Here is a 23,342-nt window from a genome sequence, read left to right on the forward strand (position 1 = left end):
TTAATATGATTTTGTGACTCTGTGAGTTTAACCGTTATTTAATGAACCCCTTGACTTTACCTAGTGTAAAAAAATACAGATTCTCTAAAAAGGTTTGCACTGGCTGAAGGTTACCTCTGACTTGAAGTTTGAAAGCACTTCAGAATTAAGTTAACAGCACTGGGTTGTTTCGACTGGTCTGAAACCTTAAATCTTTAATACAGCTCTGGGGATGAGGAGAGTATTAAGTTATCCAAAATATATTTAAAACACTAACTGAAACTATATATTTAATTGAATAAACTAGGGATTTCTTTCCTTATCAAAAGTGCAATTTCTTGTCATAAGACAAAGCCAAAATAAGGCATTAATAATTGCTGTCTCCTCTTTGCACCCCTCCTCGCTCTCCTATTTCCACCAATTACTCCTTCTCTCTGTGGATGCTGTAAACTCTAGCTGCTCCTTAAAGTGAAAAATGACTTTTCCTAATAATAGTTGTGTCGAATTTGTCTCTAATTGTCGCTGCTACACACACCGTTTGATAGTTCGCCGCCGCGCCTTGTGACTGATAGCTTTAATTACGAGCACCACTTCGACAAATCGTTCACAAACCTACCGGCTCTGCAAACACAGTCCCCCTCCCCTCTTCCTCCTCCTCCTCCTCCTCCTCCTCCTCCTTCTCTTCGTCATTGTAGCTGTCTAGGATATTGCCTGCTAAACCATAATTGGTGTTTATCATTGTGTCAGAGTTACTCCACTTTTTACAAATTAGAAATGAAGCCTATTAGAGCAAACTACATGCAAATTGATATCCAAGGCTAATTTTGCAAGGGTGTTTTACAGCATTGGACTCGGAATAATTTACCCTGCCGTTTAATACATATATTTGTATTTGCACATGAATGTACCCAGGTGATTATTCATTAATTAGCATATGGAAATGAGCATGTAATATGAATAAAGGAGAGGGGAGAGAAACGACTGCGAGACAAAGTGGGAAGACAATGAAAAAGAGAAACGTGCTAATGAGATGAGATCAGAGTTACAAGGAAGAGATCGGCGGTGAGGGCAGAGAGGGGAATGGAAGGGGTTCAAGGAGAGAGAAGGGGGAATAAAAGAAGAGAGCCGAAACAAACACAGGAGGAGGAGGAGAGGTATAAAAAGGGAGGAGGAAAGAAGGGATCTTTAACCGCCTGGGCAGGTTCCAACATGGGCAGGTTCAACCATTATAGATCAGCATAGATGGTAAAATTATGAATTTGAATGAACATTAAAATAATTACTTTTAGCAGTTGTTACGTTGTGTTCATTGCTAGCCATCATTTTGTAATCCAGTTTCTTGTTGAAGCAAACAGGGTCTTGGGAGCAGAATTTTCTTAAATCGAGAAATCTACTGTAGCTTAATGTCTATTTTTAGATTGACTTTTATTTGAATGTATTTGGCCACAGTATAAAGTACTTTCCAGAAGTCAAATGGTATGCATACATCTCTTCCCTAACCTTTCTGAGTAAAATTCTGTACTCTCAGAAATAGCTTTATATTTCTGCCACCAAAGCACTTCCTAGGTCTGATTATTGGACCAAGGTATTTATATTCCCCTTTCTGAGAGACAAGAAGATACTAGACTCTTTCTTTCAAATTAATTTGGACAAGTTTTATTCTGCTTGTGTCTTTGGGAGCCGAAGTTAGCAATGTAAGAACTTTTAAGCATTAACCTTCCTGAGGTTTTTCTTAAGCCAATATGACCATAGGTGCAGATGTGAGATAGCTAAAGCATTGGGTGGTCAGTAAGACAAGAAATGGGACATTCAAGTGTCACCTTATTTCAAAGTGTGTAGTGATATTAATAAAAATATGAATTTGCTGGGCATACCTGTATTCAGTGTTGCTATCAGGTTTTATACCACTGTTTTACAGTACAAAACACAAATAAGTAGCCCCAGCGTGGGTGCAACAGCAGCACCTTCCAAAAAGCCTCTTAAGGTACAATAACAAGCTGTTTTTAGCTTCTCCATGTTTGTTCTGGCGGAGTATTACCGTTCCCAATACAACCCTGAAAGGGGATTTGTGACTTTGTCTGGAATTGAACCAGCAACCTTTTGGTTGCTTGCTAACTGTATTGACCACTAAATTGTTTCAAGAATAATTATAGCCCATATGACAAGATTATTCATTGCTTGGTTAGACTTGGGTACCACCAAAACCTGGTCAGATTTAGGAAAACATCCAAATCTGACCAAAAAAAGCTTTTATAAGCTTTAACAGACTTCCCAAATTTAGAAACTTCTGCTCTCAAGACCCTGTTTCCTTTACAGGAAGCTGGATTACATACATATTGTTAAAATTTGCGATATAACGGTTGTATTGATGCATAGCAGCTACAGCATGTAAAAATGCTCTCATGGACGTGTTCAGTGTCAGGCTAAAAAGGGTTAAAGCACCTAACCAAGCTGACCTCTGAAAGTTGTGACTAAATGCAACTAAATGATGGTGAAGGTGGTTCTCATGGTCATTTTACACATTTCTGTGAGACCAGTTTCTTCTAGCACATTCCAAACTGGCTAACATGCTCACCGGCCACAGCCCATTTTTGTCTCTTCTGTCATCTGTTGAAAGAACTACACATACTGGCCTGTCGTCTCTCAGAAACTCATATTAATGTAAATTTGCACAAGTCGCTGTGTCTCTTCTGCCTACCAGCTAATGAGACCTTTCGATTCAGATGTGGCCCAGAGTGAAAACCAGCACAAAAGCAGAGACGAGCAGGAACACAAAGCTTGTTTATTCTGCAGAGGGCCCATGCTAATCAACCACTTGTACCTTTTCAAAGACAAAAGCCTGATATTAGCATTTTTGCTATGAGATATGAGTTGGTTTGTTTTTGTCTCCTCTTCCTCGTCTCTGTGCCTATTATGTCTGATCACCACGAGTGGATACGATTAAAGGGTCTCCTCGTGTGTAAAGACGTTTTGTCTGGCATTTTGTGCTGCACGTCGAGTGGCTTCTGTCTTTGACATATAAAAGCAGAGGTTTTGGCTCTATTCCACACGGACATCCAGCCATTTTCTGCAGGGTCACGGAGGGTCGGTGTGTATCCAGTGTGCACTGGGCCTATCAAAGAACACATACAAATGAAGACATGTCAGCTTGCACTGTAAAAAAGCAGAAAAAAAGTTGAATTCCCATCCCGATCACCTACTCATATCCGCCTCTGGTCTGAATTCTCTCAAGTTGCCCTTGCTTTTAATCTGCCTCAGACCTCTCCATCTCAACATGATGTGTCCTTGTCTCCTCTCTCCTAGCTGCCAGTTCAGCCGTCTGGTCGAGGAATGGCGGGCAGGGAGCATCATCGCCAAACTACGAGGCTCCACTGCACTCTCTGGTGAGCACATACATACACTAAAACACCTGTGATCATCGGTCAGTTCACCCCAAACCGTATTTTTCCACTTTCTCTAATTACCCATCACAGGTGGTAGAAAGCAGTTTTGTTTCTCAAGGTTTTGAGATGTCCTGCACAAAAAAAACCAGTTTAAAGGAACATTTAGCAGGTTTCTTATCTCTTTTTGTCCTTTCACTCTGCAGCAAAGTCGCATCGAGGACCGCCTGGAGCGTTTGGACGATGCCATTCACGTACTGCGGAGCCACGCGGTGGGACCGTCAACGGGTATGGCCAGCGGTCACGGAGACATGCACGGCCTCATCGGGGCCGCACACACGCACAACGGCGCCATGGGTGCTCTGGGCAGCGGATATGGAACGGGGCTGCTATCGGCTAACAGACACTCCCTCATGGTAGGACCTGAGTTAGTCTGTCTATGCTGTGGTGATGTCATGGTTAGTAGAACCAGGCACATTGTGAAGTCAAGTCTTGTAGGAGTTAAAAAGAAAGCATTGCTTAAATGTTCTGGAGCTTCACCAAAGACTTTAGCCTACAAGTAAAAGAGAATATCTTACAAACGGACAGAAATTCTGTTACTTCAACACAGATAATCAGAGGCATGTGATTCTTTAAAAAACAGGCTTACAAGATATTTAATGAAACTTGATTCATGCTCCCAGGACTCTAAAAATAAAACTTAAAAACAGCCTTTCCTTTTGTGCTGTTAATTAGACCAGATTTGTATATTTAAAAGTCACTTAGAAAATGTGAAACTTCACACAACTGAAAAAATGTGAGGAAGAGATGAGAGCAAACGTGAATGGAGAGGAGGTTTAAACTGAAAACATGAAGTGAGACAGCAGTAATGTTTTCCATATTTAAGACTTTGGGGCCCTTTTTTCAACTTGAAACAATAAACATAAAGAACAAAACAGCTGTGTGACATAAGGAGATGTAGGAGGGCGAGAGAAAGCCCATTATAAAATACAGTACACAGTATAAACAATTCCAGATGCTTGAACATCTTCAGCCAAACCTGCGTTGTTTACGTCTTAAAGCTCGGGCAGTATCTGAAATGAGCTATTTTCTGTCTGTTAGTTCAAAGTTCTTGTCACTTGTAGTCACATTAAAGGTGCTTTTTGTAATCACCCTCTGCAGAATTTAACAAAAACCTTCACCACCAGGGCGCAATGTTTTAACACGATTTTGTGCGTGGACTGCCTGTTAGCTTTTACTACCACCATATCTTCAACAGGCTTTGTCGGCTTCATCTATATTTGTATTTACAATAAATATGCGCTCTCAGTGACATGTGTAAATAAGGGCTTCAGTCACTCACTGCGCCATCCTGCGGTACAAATTGGTATTACAAAAAATTATAGCATGGCCCTTTTTCAACTTATGTTGAGTCCACTTCGACACCATATGGAATATCTTAAATTACAAGAATACCTTTAAAGTCAAATTATGTGCATTTCCAGCTCCACATTGTTATATTTAGACTTTGCATAATTCAAAAAAACCCAAAAAACCTTACTTACCTTGTGATGGCCGTTTATGTTGTTTTAAGTGTTTATGACACAAACTGTTTTAGCTCCTGTCCCTGTAAGGCCCCCTTCTTATAAGCTCCCTTTATTCCTATTGGCTGCCCCTCGGCTGGCTTCCGCAAACAGATTTCCGTGTTTTTGAGGACCACCTCGTCCTCTTCTCCTTAAGGAGATTCCACAAAACAAATTCTAAACGTAATAGAAAACATAATTTCTCTTTTTTGAAACTGCCACAGTTGTATTTATGTATTATGTGAGAAACAAGATATTTGAAGACATCATGTTTTAGTTTTCAAAGTTTGCAAATACTCCTCATTTGCAGGCCTGTTTTTTTGGCAGCGTTTTTGATCCAACAATGTTTTGTTGTGGCTGTAATGAGCACAGCAGGCTGTAGGGGATGCCAGCAGCACTTTGCTGTGTTCCCACTACAGTAGTTCAGGAGCTTTGTCCCTCTGTCTCTGTTCTTTGTTAAAGTATTTACTTTGAAGTGTTGTTTTCTAAATGGAGAGCACCTGTGGTTGAAGGGCGTGTTGTGTGCGTTGGTGTGTGTGCTGGCTGGCTCCCCTAGAGATCATCTTCTTCTCACGCATGTCTGTCCAGCTGTCTCTGTATACTGCAGCTCAGAGTTTCATAGGTGTCGTCCAGTTTTGTCGGTCTTCCTGCGTACAGTCGTATTTTTATTTGTCCTTCCTGCTTCTTTAGTCTCACCATGCGTTTTATTAGGAACACGTGGGCAGCCTATTTTAACCCAACACAACAACCTCTGTTTTTATGAAGCTTAAACAGAAAGTTTTGATTCTACTTGGTGACATTACAGCGGTTGTTGGTGTACAAAGTGTTTCAAACATTTCATCCATCACATGAGGAGGGCTAGCCCCAGTGAAGCGCTGTTGAACTAGATTACACACACAAATGCTTCTAATAAACCTCTAAGTGTTTAATAATGAGTCAAATTAGGATGTGTCATTTTTAAGCTGTGCAGAGAAGTCTTAGCTGCTGATCTACTGGGGACATTTCCCTCTTTTAGCTTGTGCTTTGAAGGCATGTTGGTTGGGACCAAAGCTGGGCACAAGAAAGTCACTATTTCACTGCTATTAGCATCGTGAAGAGAAAAGGGCGAGGCATCCTTCGTGTGTCCATCCATCCACAAATCATTAGAAACGCTACTCCTTCCTACAGTATTAGTCAGATTTTAATGAAACGTGCATACAATGATTGCCTAAAGGGACCTCACACAAACTTTGCTCAACGTAATGGTCACATTTGTCATTAGTCAGTAAATTTTTAATACCCATTATTTTGTGTGATGCTGACAATGGCAAAAATAATGTGTCACTTTCTACCTGTACAGTAATAAATTACTGTACCCTGTGAATTGTGGGTTATTAGCTTGATGTTCAGGTTTAGAAACTAGTTTTGGGGATAGTATTTGTGGAGAAACTGACAGGTAGGTTTTAGTGTTATGCAGCTACTTTCATCAAATAGTTTTTACCAAAATAAAACCAAATAGGTCAGTTTGGTATTCTGATTTCAAAAGACATTTAAATTGTACGCTAAAGGAAGTCAATAAGAGGATGATATAATAATGGTAAATCCTGCAAATTAATAGGAAGCTTAATGATGTCTCTGTTCATATATTTAAGAAAAAAAAACTACTCACAGACTTTGGCTGATATTCAGATTTTAAGTTCTAAAAACATTTTAAAAGTTTCTGTTAGACTTGAGAGACATGAAAAAATGCGTTTGACGTGACGTAATTTTAAGTTTGCTGTTAAATTTGCTGGCTTAAAATGAAGGGAAATACTTGCAAACTACTTTTCCGCTTCATCTGGAGATCATTCTAAGCACTTCTTTGCTCTTTGGACGTCCCCAGATACAAACTTGGCATTATGCTTCATGAAGTGATTTGGAATTTCAGCCCCGGAAAACATTTTGCGTTCACTTCTTGTTAAGGTTAATATTTTTCTAAACTACTTTTGGGATTAATAGCAAAACTAATCCAAATACATTTTGGATTTGTTTTTATATGTAAGCAGCCGGTGGAAAAAGAGAATGAAAATGAAGTGACGGATGAGTGCTGAAAAACAGTGTTTACTTTCGGGCTCTTTAAAGCACACACGCACACAGAAGCTCATAAATGACTCCCTGTGTTGTCATTAGGACCCATGTGTGTGTGTTTATTCAGGCTTTGGATTATTGGCTGATAGAAAAATAGACTCATTAATGTAAGACTGAAAACACAGCAGCTCTGTAACTGCACACATCACACCCCCTCTGACTGGGTCACATCACTTCACGGGGTCTCCCAAACTGTTTCTTTTCATTTTAAACCAGTCCTTATTGGACATTTCTGCAGAAGCGAAGGAAAATAAATTGAGACCTTTTTATAAGATGTTAACTGGCTTAAAGTTCTCTTGCAGCTACCTGTGTGATGAATGCGATCTTCAACATTGATATAAGTGTGAAAATTTTTGAAAAATATTGTGTTGAAAGTCTTCACTTGTGTGAACAGATGTAAACTTTCAGCTCATTTTTTATTCCCATGGTGTCAATTTCTTGCATTTTGTCAAAGCTGCTGGTGTCTTACAGAGATGCACAGTGTGTTTTGGCATCTGTACTATAACAGGTCTCTCACTCCAAAACTGTCACATATGGACGCTTGTAACCTGTTGGCATCACATTTCAATGTACTAGATAATTTTTTAATGGTGCTAATGTTTCCAGAGGCAAATATAAATCCAAGCCTCAAGTTTACCAAGTTGTTTTTAGTGACCAAAGCTAACAGGTGAGTGAAAGCAGAAGTAAAAAGTGAGCGAAATGTAGCACAAAAAATGAAGTCAACAAATACTGCAGTTCCTCCAGCTGTCACTTTAGGCTGCCTTCAAAAGTGAGCCAATCTCCACAGACTCAAGCATTAAAATGCCCAAATTTACAGTGTGGTACAAAAATCAGTCTTACCCTCTTAGGGTAGTTTCTCAGTTCTAGTCTTTTACTTTAGCACTAATTAACTGTGTCTCTTCTTTGCAGCCATATTGTTTATGAATGCAGCTTGCTAATCAAACTTGCTAGTGTTGCTAGCTTTTAACTTAGTACTCCAACTTTCATCCATCTAAGATAGCTTCTGACTTCACAGCACAATGTTGAAGCTTCAAACTCTTTTTTTTTTTTTTTTTTTTTTTTTTTTTCTTTCTTTCAGAATTGTTGTCTGAAGACCAACAAGGATACCCAATGGATTTACTTTGCCAAATGGATCATCGTGGCATTGCCGTATTGGTCCATTTGGTCGATCTTTGTTTTTATTATTTATTATATTTTATTTTCAGATGTTACAGATGGGACAGACATGAGTGAGGGATAGGAAAGGGAGAAAGAAAGAGGAAAGAAAGGAAAAACAGAAGGGGAGAGGGACAGTGAGAAAGGGGGGGAGAAAAAAAATAAAAATCTCCTGGATCACCTGTTGAGAGAAGAATAGAAAACAAGCAAAAAAAAGACAAAAAAAAAACAAAGCAACATACTAAACACAACACAATCGCATTAATCTAGCTAAGTGTAAACAGCAGTAAATACTAAATATTCAATGTTGTTGTGCAGCACGCAGGACAGATGTGCTTCGAAGTAGCAGCCAAGAAAGGTGTAATTTGGGTCTACGAGCAGTGAACACCTGTGTGGATCAGCGCGCTTGTATTCCAAAGGTTTCTCCATGTAACGATCTGCTAGGGAGTGTGGGGGGGCCACAGCCCCGTCCTCCAGGGTGTGAAGAAAAAAAAAAAAAAAAAAGCTTCAAACTCCAGTTCCCCGGCTGATAAACCCTTTAAACTCCACATGTGGACTTGTTTGCTTCTGAAAACTGTCTCTTAAAATAAGACATCGCTGCGTCAGATGCAAAGGACACCTTTTGCACGTCTCTGAAGCCACAGCAGCAAAATGCTGATTTAATCAATTCTGGATTTATTTTTAGCAAATAGAAGCATGACTGACAAAGACTGTGACCTAGGAGGCGAGTATTGTGGTCTGTGTAATAAAACCTGGCTCTCCTGTAAACATCTTAGCTTGCCATTGAATATAGTTAAGGGATATTGTCATAGGTTTGGACAAATAAACTCCATGTACTCATAATTTAATTTAATGAACGTTTTGGAAAATTAGCCACAAAGGCATTGTGGAAATTTATTGGTGTGTGTACAGCATAAACAGGAAGTTTGAAAGGAAGTGACTCCATAGAAATGCAGGGAAAAAAAGAAACAAGTGAGAGAGGAAGGGGTGATGTCATCTCCAAAATGACTCCATTGTCTTTGCACTGAGACTGACTACTTTTTCTATATGCATGCATGCACTATCGCTCCTTTCCTACCTTTCTTCCTTCCCCTTCCCACCCTTTTCCTCAATTTTTTTCTTCCCTTTCCTGTCTTTCTTTTCCTAGTCCCCCTCCTCTTCTGTTTTCACTCTTTGTTTCTCATTTGTTTTTGTTTTTTTCCATTTACTCCCCTACACATGTGACTACTCTGTTTTGTGTCTGTTTTTAATCATTTCTTTCCCAAACACACACACACACACACCTTTGTCTCATTTTACTTTGTATTATTACATATTTTTTCTGTCCTTTTTGTTTTGATGTTGCTGTCTAGATGTACTTACTTCTCTTTCTCTCTTGCTGCACACACACACACACACACACACACACACACACACACACACACACACTCACACTCACAGCTGTATGTAGTTTGGCAGTGTTAGGCAGAGACGCCTGCAAGCTGAGGTCATAACTCTGGGAAAACAGGTGGTAGACTGATGTGAGAGGGGGAGACATATACAGTACATAAGCATCAGTGCATCATGCACACAAATTAAAATATGTAAAGACAGAAGTTAGCTCATGGGTTCCAACATTTTACCTTCTGTCATTTAGGCATGCTGTTATTCAAGTGACTTAAATGATCTTGGACCATCACTGGGCTGATATCAAAGTAGCTTGATCCCATCATTGCATGCTGCCAACAAAGCAGATGAGCAGCAAAGTGATGTGACATTTAACTAAATGTGATCTGATTTAAAACAAATTGGAGAGGAAGAAAAGACTGTGCTCCCCAGACTCTCACTGAAGGTTTTAGAGTTTGTTTTCTGTCTCTGCAGTCTGCCTGCCAGTGATGTGTTTAAGTCACGCTCATTATTTTACTGCATCCTGGCTCAGTTTGGAGGGTGTCTCTAAAAAGAGGGGAAAGGTTAAGAGAGAAAAGCCTCTCTTCCTCCCTCCATTAAGCAGGGTTACAGTAAAGTGAAATGGATCATAATCTGCATCAGTGCTGTGAAACACATTTATGTCTTTTAATAATCTGCAACACTAAATTCATTCATATAAGCTGATAGAAGTCTACTGCCCCCATTTACCTCCTTACAATAGTAGTTACAATCTCCATGTTAAGGCACACCGTGGTTTTTTTCAGACAATGGTATGCTTCCAACAAATCCCTGTGGCCTAAAATTTTTCATGGAAAACCTTCCCAGAAGAGTCGAGGCTGGAGCAGATTAATGTGCCTGGTTTTTAATGGCATTTTCAGTTATAATATAGAGTAGAATTGTAATGTGCAAGTGGCCCCATACTGCTGGCCATGATGCCTCAAAATAGGTGTAAAAATGGAAGTGATGTGCTGACTGCACAGCAAAAAACTGAAATGAAAAGAAAAAATGTTTAAATGCTTTAAATATGGTTACCATTTATTTCAAAAGAACATAGGTAGTTTCCTTCCTGCTTATATGGTCGTAAAGTTGGGTTAAAACACTTTGCCTTTGCGCTCTGTTCAACAGCTCTGCAGTGTATTATGAATATTTATGAGAGAATGAGGTTATGATCATTGGGTATTTGTGTTCAGCCTCTTGTTCATGAAGATAATTAGATAAATAAACTGTAACAACCTGGATAATTACGTGATACAACATAGTTTTGAAGCAGAAGCAATGGAACATGCATAAATCTCATCCATGTTTATATGAAAATCCAAATGGGACAACAATTTCATTTTGTATTGTTTAATAAATACTCATATTACAAATAAGTAATAGGAACATAGCAAGTATGCTTAATATTGAAAAATAGTACAAGTATAAAATAAATGAACTTCATCAGCTTTAATATTCAAATCTATATTTATATACATAAATTAAGGAAAAAGAAAAAAATATTTAAAAAAAAGACATTTTAAACAGTATGGACATCTTTGCAAAAAGTAGCTGCTGTCCTAGATTCAGATCTGAAAATCTTACATACATGTAGCTAAATACACTGAATCTATTAAAGAAGCAGTGCATGTCAACAGTGCATATAACGTAAAGAAAGTTACATTTAAAAAGTTAAAGGGTGAAAGCTGCAAAGCTGCACTTTTAGATTTAAACACAGTAACTGTTAAATGTTTACACAAATTTTTCTTTGTAATTTATCTGTTGGTATCTTAAAGGTAAAGTACTTAAGACTACAAGTAAAAAGTTGGGTTATTTTTTAAACAGAAATAACAGATCATCCTGATGGAATTTGCTCCAAAAGAGGAAAAAATAACAAGAACAACATTTTTCCACATGACATAATTCCATTTCTGTCCACCTATTTTCCTCTGTTTCATGTCTTATACTTAAACGGCATTTTAAGTGACAAGGAGTCTGTCGTCCTTCACTCCATTAATTAAATGGAAATTGGGGAAAAAATGCATACATGTCACACCACTGGAAAATGTCACTGTAGTTTCCCCTGTGGAAGTCCAATGTCAATAGCAGTCTTGTGTGTGTGTGTGTGTGTGTGTGTGTGTGTGTGTGTGTGTGTGTGTGTGTGTGTGTGTGTGTGTGTGTGTGTGTGTGTGTGTGTGTGCGCGCTGATGTTGCAGGTGCTTTCTGTCAAACGTTCAGTGTGCACAGAGGAAAGGCTGTGTTCAATGTTCCAGTATGTGTAGCAGTGTGTGCGCTTGTTCAAGTTTATTTACAGTTTCATTAGCAAATGTGTATCACAGCTACAGAAGAGTGTTGCATTGTAACCGAGTGGTTTACTTTTGGGTCTCACAGTGATTTAGCATGTCTTTAAAAACACGTCACAGAGGTGTGAGGGTTTTTCTTTTTTCTTATATTTACTGGAAGATGTTTCCTCGTTTTCTGTTTTTGTTTTTTTTCCACTTTTATCATAAAGAAGCAACAAATGAAGAGATTTCCTTTGAATGTTTTTTTAACTTTAGGTTAACCAAGTAGTTCAGTCACTAAAATCTAACAAAACACGACTGTAACAAAAATAAGATAAGAGGACGCAGTTACCAACATGCTAAGGTTGGAACACCACACTGGACACCCTGCTTTATGTTATCTCCTCTCCTGCTCTGTGCTCTGAATTTTATCTTGCAGAGTTGGTTTTCTTTTTGCTTTTCAACAATAATTGAAAACGACAAATGGAAATTGCAGGAATCCAACTAATGCAGGGTGAAATATTACAATTTACAGAGATGCAAAGTTTATTTTCCTTCTCTCGGATTTGTGACCGCAGCAGCAGGGGCAGACTTCTCCCTCCTGTTTACGACTGCATGAGAAATGTGTGTCATCCCGTGACCCAGAAATTCTCTTCTTTCTCTTCTCCTTCATCTTCCTGCGCAATCATTGGATTCGCACACTCGTTTTAAAAGAGTGCACTGATCCCACTGATCAGTAGCATTGCAGATGACAGGTACTCAGCACCTTTGCCTTTATGTTTGTCTCTGACTCTGCTTGGTTCATTGCAAGAACATTTATACAGTACATAAAATAATGGAATTAATGTTGTTGGAACAGGGATAAAATCAGATAAGATTATTTTAGGATGACATTAAAACAAATTTTTCCAATATCCTTATATTGTTACTAATGTAGAATGTTTACACTGTAATTCTTTGCCTAAAGGTTTGCCGAACAAACCCTTTTAGCCCTTATTAGGTGCGATGGAAATGTGTTGCATATCAATGATTGTCAAATAGTTAAACGGAAACAAACGTACACATGCCTGTCAGACTGAGACATTATCCATCAGCTTATTGTTTGATTTTTATTTATTTTTTTTATAAATCTGGGAACTTTTTAAACTTGAACCTCTTAACATTCACCAGCCTGGGTATGACAAAGTCTGCTACTGTATTTCCTTCAGCAGTACCGTCTGAATGCCTAACCACAAAGCCTCACGCAGTGTAAACCAGCAGTAGTTCCTTAGTATCTACCAAAAGCTCTTAGGTAGGTATTCGGGAGTCTGGGTTTCTGTTAAAATATATGAAACAGGATGTTGACTGATCTATCCACCCCGGCCTCCTCCTGCACAAGCGTTGTGGCTTTAGCAGCTGCAGTGGTTGCTTAGCTTGTACACAGCGAGAGAAGCAGAGACTTATGGAGGCACTGTTTACTTTTTTAGTTCATATAAAAGTTTAGGGATCACTGGGATAAAGGATGAGAGACTGGCCGTTGAGCCACTTGTGCCCTCTGGTCACTAGGGAAAAATATGTATTCCCCAGTTGGTTACCGAATGGTTCCTGCTGTTGCTGGGAAAAATCTGCTTCAAAGAGTGAGATCCACCAGAAACTTTTTTGTGATTGCTTTGGTTGCTAACACATTGCCACAGTCACCTGTAGTTGTCTAGAGACATTTGGAGGTTTTTCAGTGTAGCTGCAGCACTGTAAACCTCTTTTTGATTAATTTTACCTAGCTGCTACCAGCAACTGTTTGCCAGCTGGTTAAGGACCACATTTTTCCCTAGTGACGTGTGGTTGACAGAATGTTGCCGACCAGTCTCTAGGCCTGTGTCACTGGGCCCTGAGGGGAAGTTGGTTATTTAAATCAGCGGTCTTCAACCTTTTTTGCGCCACGGACCGGTTTATGCTCAACAATATTTTCATGGACCGGCCTTTAAGGTGTTGCGGATAAATACAACAAAATAAAACTAGTACCGGTACCGAAGAAAAGAAGATTTATTCATAACACACGTGAAAAGACCCAGGAAAACCGAGTAAACGATAAAAACGATAACAAAATAACGCTGAAAACCAATAAAAACCCTGAAAACCATACATTTCACACCTGAGCCTCAACACTCGCGGCCCGGTACCAAACGACTCACAGACCGGTACCGGTCCGAGGCCCGGGGGTTGGGGACCGCTGATTTAAATCATATTCATTACATTTATAATGACTTCTCTTCTTCAAGGCAGCCATTCTTTATTAATTATAGTCAATCAGAATTAAACCTACAGAGGTATATTTTTCTATTTTTATGTTTAATCAAAGTTGCATTATCATGTGAAAACTGGAAAATTAATTTTGTCTGTTACGAAGTTGTTGTGACATGTTAATGAATTCGTGACTGTTTTTAAAAGTCTCCCTGCTGCATTCAGGGACATTCTGACATCTCCGTTTGTTGAAAAGCTGATATTATATTTAAACCTGAAGAATGGTGCCTAAGTGGGTGTGGCTGCACCTTGTGGTATCTATCGGGTTTACACCAGCAGCAGATCAGTTTATGTGTAATTTATTTATATTTTTCTCCTCCATCTGTCTCCTCATCTTCTCCCCTCGTTGAACTAAATTAAGGAAGAGACAGGGAAGGCTTGTTGAAATATAAAAGCCCTCCATTAAAAATGTACGAAACCCTCTCCGTTTCTCTCTCTCTGCTGCCATTTTACATTTGGGAATCCAGGCAGTGATGAAAGGCAGAGAACGGAAAAGAAAAGACAGAAAGAAAGATGAGAGGCAAACAATAAATAAGGGAGCAAGCAGACGTATGGACGGATAGGTGGAGGGCGCTCAGTTTGAAACACACACACATGCGCGCACAGAAACACACACCCATGCTGACAAGCCTGTCGACATTTTGTGATATTTGCACGGAGCGAGAGGGGAGTTTGGCATGTGGTGGGCAAGACCTCGCTGTCAGCCAGCTGGATTAACAGGCAGACAGAGGGATTTGGTTTTCAAAACAACCTTATTTACACTATGGTTATCCTAGGATACATAAAAACTGAACTAGTGAAGCACAGCATATAAGACATTTAAAATATATGTCAAAACATACCTTCACCGTTAAGATTTGATCTAGTTAAAAGCTGATTTTCTGAAACTGACAGCAATGTGTAACACCACCTCTAGACCTCATCGTCTTTAAAAGTATTAGAAGCTGAAGGAAAAAGTGTGATGTCATTGGGTACTTATTTAAAAGGGAAAAACAATAAAAATACATTTGTGTTGCTCTGTCATCTGCACAATCCATATACACTGTTTCCCCAACTGTAGCCTTCAAACATGCACTAAAATAAATAATTTTTCTAGATAATCCCCAGCAGATATTAACTGGTCTTTCCCCAGTAAGAAGCCTATGTGACGTCAGATTGTGCTGATACGCGAAAATCAAAGTTAATTGTCTGGTAAATTTTTCTCTAGCAAGTGGGGATCATATGTCCTTCTTCCTGCACCTCAGGCACCTTCCTCACCTAAACCACATGGAGCACGTCCAGGAGTGCAATGCCGTTTAAAGCAGTCCCTGCCATGTGCTGCATGTGGAAAATGTCCTGACTTGTCCTCAAATTGTCACAGAGTAAATTTGTGAAAACAGCTTCTGTTGGACTTAAGTAAATGTTTGCACTAGCGTACATGTCCAAATTTCATAGGGCAATAAACTCCAGATTGCACCGATGCATCCGCCAGTGTTTGAGTGATTTCTAAAGCTCTGTATGCATGTATATGTGAATGGATGACTAGAAAAGCAACACATAACATGATGTCTATTTACCAATGCAGCATCCGGGATTTCCTAGCTGGATGTGCTTTCTACTTTCCAAGTTGGAATCCTGGTCCTGCTTTTATTTTGAGTGTCATGTGTTTTTTACGCTAATACCAACTGAGGCACACGGTGCAGCAACTGATCATAAAGACTTTTAGGAGCGCCGATTTCACGGTGCATATATGTTCTTACAGAAGTTGAAGAATCACATAACCTGCAGTTTAGTGACACAAGAAGGAACCTGCTGGGGCCAGCTGATGCTGAGCTTATCAGCAGCTCAGAGTTTTGTATGGGGGGATTTTACACATCAAAGTCCATTTCCTGGTCTTAGCGAGGAATGCATATGTGAAAAAACGTGTAAATCCCTGAGCAAGCGGCATGATAAATCGCCTAAAGTGACTTCACTTTGAGTCGGTGTCTTTGGAAAAGTTTGAGAAATTTGCTCACCAGACTTCTGCAGCCTGCTCTTCATCTCAGCGTGAGACCAGCGAATCAACGCTTCATTAGCTGCTGCTAGCAACACCCCAGAAAAACTCTTATATCATTCATGCAACCTTTATATATGTAGTATGGCCCAGTGATATCAAGTTTACCACCTTTGCATGGGTGCCCTGTGCACAGAGGACTATTAAAACACATGCATTTAGGGAAACATTAAAACTATTAAACTGCAACGAAAGTATACAAATAAAATGGATGAAGGATGAGAACAAGCCAGGTGAGAATGGTTGCTTCATTTAAACCCCTCATTATGGAATCAGGCCAAGTCAATATTAAATTTATAAACCACTACATAAGAAGGTGGCCCTGAACCACTAATACATACATCTAGACTGCAGATGACATCAGCCAAATGGATACGTCACTGGTTGCTGATTGGTCAGGGTAACATATCCACTCCCAAAACACCACGAACACTTTGTCAGGCTGGGGGAACGAATAAAATAGTAGCACGGAATAGGCTCATTATAACAGTGTGTCTATGCAAAGTTTGAGCTGCCATTCAGCTTTGATTGGTGTGTAAGGTCTGTACCCGACATTCATATCGGACTGTTTTACAGCATACCCATCATCATAATTCATATTTATCAACAGCCCCGCTGAAATGTTCAAAGTAAAACAAAGCTCAGGGAAGGGAGGGTGAGAAAGAGACCAGAACCACAGGATGCCATGAGAAAGCTGGCATCACACACAAACAAGCCCGCACACACACGCACACGCACACTTCAAAAAAAAAATCCATCTCGTGCCAAAACAGTGAGTCCCTGCTGGAAGCTACTTGGTGCTCTGGGAATTAGAAATCCCACAATTAAACATATGGGCATTAAGATAATTGTCAGTTGTTGTGCTGTCATGTGTGTGTGCATGTACATGTGTGTGTGTGGTAGACAGATGGATAGGATTCAGCAAAGAACACACATACACACACGCACCCATACAGTATTTCCCTGAAATCCACATGAAAAACAAGGAGACACAATTTGGAGCCAAAAAAAGAAGAAACTGTAAATATACATGTCAGACATGGAGATATGAACCTGTACTGAAACACACAATCACACACGAACACACACACTTGTGAAAACAGGGAGTCTGGAAAATTGGAAAAATGGAAAATTAATAATAAAAAAAAACACTGATGGGAATGATGCATGTGAGATTGGAAAGATAGGAGCGATGGGGATCTTCAGTGTATTAGGAAGGGTGAGGTTGCCCTCAACAGGGCAAAGACAGAACTACAACATCTCAGGGAAGAAAGGAAGGAAGAGTTCATTACAATTTACAGTGTTTGTTTCATGAAAAGTGAAATGATACCATAAAATTCCTAATATAAACAGACAATAGAAATGAAGTAAGTACTCTAATTAGTAATAAATTAAAGTAATAAAAGTATTTTCCCAAATCTTATCCCATTACCTCGGTGGGTTGTCCATGACCTGGAGGATTTTAAGAGGGTAAATGAAATTCATACATTTGCTTCATATAAATATCCATACTAAAGGATTTTTAAAACTCTTGTTAGAAACTGATAAAAACTCAGCTTAAAATAAAGAAATTAGTGTGTGGACTAGTGCTTACTGACTTTCAAGTGATATGTCGTAATGTTTAGTATTTTTCTTATGGTCAGAAAGTCATGCAAAATAACCAAAGCCATCAGCGAACTGATCTGATTAAAAGGATATTGCCTGTGTAACAAAACCACAGAAATCCATTGTTGTCCAAAAACTATTGAAAACACATCAGTGTTGCAGATGTTGCACTTGGTGACATGTTCCTTATTATAATGAACACACACATGGACTCAACATAAGCCATCCTGCTGCCAAATTCAACAGGGTGTGCTAATCCGCCTTTAGAAGTAGTCCCCAGTAAAAATGCTATATAACCTTGTATGATTAACCTGTTTAAAAACTACAGAGTGGTTTTTTGTTGTCTGTGGGGCTCTTCTCTCCTTTCTCTGTCTCCTCACCCCTCAACTGGTTGAGGTAGATGGCTGATCCTGGTTCAGTAGGAGGTCTCATCATGTTAAGAGACTTCTTCCTTTCCACGGTTGCCAAGTGCTTGCTCATAGGAAAGACGGTCTCTCTTTAATATTATAGTCGTTACCTTTCAATGTGAAGTGGCTGAAGGCAAGTGTTTTTTAAAGTGGCAGTGTATAACTTAAATTTAATTAATTAAAGTGACAGACATATATATCGTTGTTTTTAATCAAGGTCAAACTCCTTTAAATTCAGAAGGCTCATGAGATCAAAACCCTGCTGGTAAAGAAAACCTCCACAGAAATGACAAAAGTTAAGACATTCTACAAAAGAACCTGGAGAACATCAGAGTAGACCAATGCTCAGATTACATCTGGACTTAGAAACTGGAAGATGCTTTGTTTTGCAGTCCTGACTGTAGACAGAATCAGAGCAGCTGTTCGTTGAAACTCTCCCTCACACCTTTCCTCTCTGTTCTCCAGGTGGGCTCTCACAGAGAAGACGGCAGCAGTGTGGGCGGTTTGCGTGGAGGACATTCGATGGGGGGTCAGGTGCCGGTACCTCAGCTGCCGGTTCAGTCAGCCACCTCGCCGGACCTCAGCCAGCCTGACCCGTACCGTGGTGAGACCCTGCACACTCATAGATAAATTACAAAAACGCTGCATCTGCCAGTGTCCCCAGATGAATGTTCCCTGGCTCACACTGAAGCATAAACCTTTTTCTCAACATCAAGTGTTTATATGGAAAAAAAATCGCTTGACAAACATGATTTAAAACAATACAACGATCCAAGAAAGAGTAAAGGCAGCATCTCTCAAGTAGATCATAATTAGTAGGAAGGAGGAGGAGAAGAAATTGTCCAAAAAAGAAGAAGTAGTAAACAAACAGAAGAGAAAAAATAGGAGGTCTGGAAGTTAATCCCAACACAGGACAACCTAAAAAAGTGCAACCAGAAAACGTACAGAAAAAGAAACTGGAGATAAACTGGAGGAAGAGAAAACTGGGAAAACCTTACCTGGGTCAGGTTCAGAATTTCATCGCCCGAGCAGGCTAAACAAATACACCGTGTGTGTGATATGAATATGCAGGAGGGAAATGTGTATATGAGTGCACTGTGTAGCAAATTAGCCCTGTGCTCAATTTTAAAGGCTGAAAATGACTCTGCTGGCAGCAAAGTTCAGCCAGCGCCGACCACAGCCAAGTGTGTAATGAGGTGAGAGGGAGAAAACACACATACACACACTCTGGCAGAAGAAGAAGAAGCTATTACTCCTTACTTCTGCATCAGTTCATAACTCATACACACACACAGGGCTGAGGGTGTGTGGAGGCTGTAAATAAAGGCTATTAAAATGGATTTGGCAGCAAGCGCACAATTATAGTGGCAGACCTGTGGCGTCCTCCTCTGTCTTCTTCTCAACTTCAAAACAATTATTAACTTTAATAGTTATGTTATATACAATATTGATGGTATGTTGCATTCATACTTGTGCAATATTTATGGTATTAGCTCAACAAACTGGGTAATGTTATTTCAGTGTATAACATGTGCTGATACGTGGATTTCTATATTATTAATATAATTTTAATAGTCAGTTCTCCCAAATTAAACACGGCTTTTAAATAAACATAATCCATTTGGTGCATCCACAGTCTGGTCCACTCAACCAAAAGGACACATTTGGAAAATAAGGATTTATGTCAGTCTTTGCAGTTGTGATTCAGAGTTTTAAACATGTCACGCATCACAGCCATTATTTATTTAAGCCATGAGGTTGCACCTATAGGCCTGCAAAATGCGAACAGAACAGTGTAGCCTGGTTCTCTGAAGCTTACATGCAACAGCCTGTGTTCATAATGTTTCATATTCACATTTGCTATATAGTTTTACAGCCAAATAAAGTTTCTATTGTCAATAAACACGAGTATGAAACATTTACTAAAGCACAGCCCATAAAAACTATATATTAACAGTTACAACTTAAGTGCAGAGAAACTTCAAACATGAGCTGCTGCTCTGCATTTCTAAAATCCTGATTAAATTAGGCAGTTTTGTCTAGCAAAAAAACAGCACAAGCATAAGTTACGTACAAATACTGTACTGCAATATCACATATATTTATGTGAAATTACTCATTAGAAAGAATGTTGGAAGTAACCGAATGTTTGTTTCCTGTCACACAATCATTTATATCTATGTCAGCTGCCCTAAGACCACCAGAACACACTGATAATGGTCCTCTCTGTTGCTGTCTAACTGATAATGATAGTAATTTCATTTCAGTTATTTTTTCAAAAATGTGTAACAATAAGTAACAACAGAAATATTTTTTTGACAACATAGAATTGAATTAAACAGGAAAACCACAAATTCATGACCAAAGAGGTGTAGAGTGAAGCCTTAGACTGTTATATCTTCCCTTTTTCCAGAGAATATTCTAAACTAGAACAGTTTTCTAGCTGGATTTTACCAAAACAAAGACCAAAGAAAGTAATAAATGAAGAATTAATAATAACCAATGTTTCAAAAACAGTGATATGAATTGGAGTAGAAGTGGAGAGCGGCACCTTATTGAGAGCTTATGGTGCAGGGCTGGCAACTGTGTTCTATAGAAAGTAGCTTTGATTTGTCCAAAACATTGCTAGATTTGTTGATAAGTACTTAAAAAAACCCACAGTATCAGAAATAATAACTGCAATAATTAAAATAGATAATAGTAGGAGAACACAAAAGAAGTATATACTGGGGTTTGCTACTAAATACTAGGAAATAGCTGTAAGTATATAACAACTTTGGCAAAAAAAACAAACTCTGTTAATGTAGCAGCACATTGTTCAGAATAAGAGCCTGCTGGACAAAGGACACTTTGAGGACCTTTAGTCAGTTTCAGATTTCGTTTGTGCGGTGCATTGTGCTGTAGCACTTTGTTAACACCACACAGCTTTCCAGTGTTAACACACGTCAGACTTAACCTCTGCTCACAGCTTTTGAGAACGCCGAGCGGTAAAGGAAGCTAGAACACGAGGGAAGGATGTGAGAAAGACAAAAGAAACAGCCCTGAGAAGAAGCTTTAATTAACATGGAGGTGCGTCCTCGAATTTCGCGTTTGTCTCCGCCGGCGTCACTTTGTGACTGCGTGTTATCAATCAGCCATTCAGAAGCACAAAGTCACTTTTCACAGTTTAACGTCTATTTCGCTGCAGCTATTTATGCACAAACACACAGTTGATTGTATGTAAAGAGACACACACACAAACACACCAACCAAACACGGGACGTCACTCAAAGCTGCTCACAAAATGCCTCCAGTCAGGCAGACGGGGATTCAAAATGGCCGACAGTTGGCTGGCGTGTGTGTGTGTGTGTGTGTGTGTGTGTGTGTACAGGGTGAGGGGAACACAGTGCTCGAGTGTTTTGTGTTGACTGAGATGCTGGCAGCGTCCCAGTGACGGATCCATACAGACGTCAAATAAAGACTGCACTGTTCAGCTGAGGAGAGAGACAGTCAGAGGGTAGAGAGGCTGTACGACTGCACCACGACTCTCCAGTGGCGCCATCTTGGAGGTTGACTAGAGAATTAATAGGGTTCAACCAGGACTGATGCTGCATTCATGTCGGAAGCCTGTGAAGACGAGGAACACCATCTGAAATGTTAACCTAAATGAGCTGTTTTTAACCCAACAAGTGAAACCAAATATAGACACAAAGTGTCAGTTTCGTTTTTTTAATCAACATATCAGACATTATACCAGGTTCATCAAACTGTTACATATAGTGTGCACTTTCTCATATCTCCACCTCTACTATAATACCCATCCAGCTCTTGTTACAGTGCTCTGCAAAATATCATGTAAATGCTGTATAATGGTTACACGGCATGTAACCATTACACTTCAAATTTACAGCCGATGCTTCTATTTAAAATTAAACATTTTATCACAAAAGCAGCAGATATCAGAACAGTTTTTTACTTTTTACACACGTTTAACGTGATAGTTTTAATCTCCACATGAATGTCAATACTTTTTAAAACTGAAAACAAACCATGAATGTCAAAATCTGGTAAAAGTATTGACTTTAAACAGGACTGTAAGTACATTTAATTTTATAGGTCCCTGTGTTTTCTTGCTTGTAATAGAAACAGCTCGTTTTCAGCAAATATTAGTCCCGTGCTGCGGTGGCACCTGGAGTTTATGTTAACGTTAAGCATGTTAAGAAGATGGCTGGTTATTAAAACAAGCCTTACACTTACTTACACTTAAAAAAGGTGGAAGAATCAACGTCTGTGGGTTTAGATTATTATCCTAAAATGAGCTGTAAATAAATAAATGAATAAAATCTTGTCAAGCAAAGAAATGCTATTCCATGCAAGAGATTACCCCTAAAATTATAATTTCATATATCAAAGTTTACTATTCCCTTCACAAACTGGCACATTCTGGCTCTTTCTGGCAACCAATCATTTATTTATTCTGCCAGCTGTATACCTGTGTACCGGGCTCATATGCGTTTACCTGTTTGCACCATTTAACCCCTCCCATCTTCTCATTTCTTCTCCTGCAGCTCTGTCCGGAGGCCTTCAGGGCCAGAGCACCTCCTCCGTCAGCTCGGAGATCAAGTCTGAGGACGAAGGAGACGAGAACCTCCTGCAGGACTCGAAGCCCCTGGACACCAAGAAAGAGGACCCCGACAGCAAGGAGCTCAAATCTATTGAGAGGTCAAGATCTAGGTAACCCCGCCAACCTCTTAGGCGTTCGCTTCCATCAAAACCCTCAGCTGGGCTGGGACACGCATTTTCCCAAAATACCTCAGCGCTCGGAGACCTCTCTGGTTCCTGTGTCATTGATAAAGAGCAAGACAAAAATAGAGCATGCTGAAATTATAAACCACAATGTGACCAATATGGGATAAAGCAGAAGTAATAAAATGCTCAAATAGCAGGTTTCAAGGTGGAAAAAACTAGCTAGATACATGAAAAATCAATGTGAAGAATTCTTATTTGTGTTTTATTATATCTTTTTACCTTAAATAATTGACTTCCCCTAAATATTTACTTAATTTAAAGTATTTTTGTCACTTTTTGGAAAAGGACCACAGAGAAGGACTTAAAGCTTTGAGTGTTTTGGGAACCAGCCTCTGGACTTTGATGAAGTGACCAAGTGTGTTGAGAAGCAGCTAAATATTTCGGTA

The 23,342-nt window shown here is 39.4% G+C and overlaps 1 protein-coding gene across 5 annotated transcripts in view; it reads left to right on the forward strand.

The window, feature by feature from the left end:
• Nucleotides 1-23,342, forward strand: part of tcf4 (transcription factor 4) — a 259,813-nt gene that overhangs the window by 227,040 nt on the left and 9,431 nt on the right. For 3 of the 5 annotated variants that reach the window (XM_085413411.1, XM_085413410.1, XM_085413414.1), the window contains 4 exons: nucleotides 3,283-3,362; nucleotides 3,566-3,775; nucleotides 18,634-18,772; nucleotides 22,716-22,881. In XM_085413411.1, coding sequence (XP_085269537.1) covers nucleotides 3,283-3,362; nucleotides 3,566-3,775; nucleotides 18,634-18,772; nucleotides 22,716-22,881 — 595 coding nt within the window. The remainder of the gene's footprint in view (nucleotides 1-3,282; nucleotides 3,363-3,565; nucleotides 3,776-18,633; nucleotides 18,773-22,715; nucleotides 22,882-23,342) is intronic. The other 2 variants (XM_085413413.1, XM_085413412.1) reach the window with 1 other exon arrangement.

The sequence above is a fragment of the Rhamphochromis longiceps genome, linkage group LG7 (assembly GCF_057381845.1).
Source record: "Rhamphochromis longiceps isolate RC_006_pf linkage group LG7, R_longiceps_female_GT1.1, whole genome shotgun sequence".
NCBI classification, from domain to species: Eukaryota; Metazoa; Chordata; class Actinopteri; order Cichliformes; family Cichlidae; genus Rhamphochromis; species Rhamphochromis longiceps.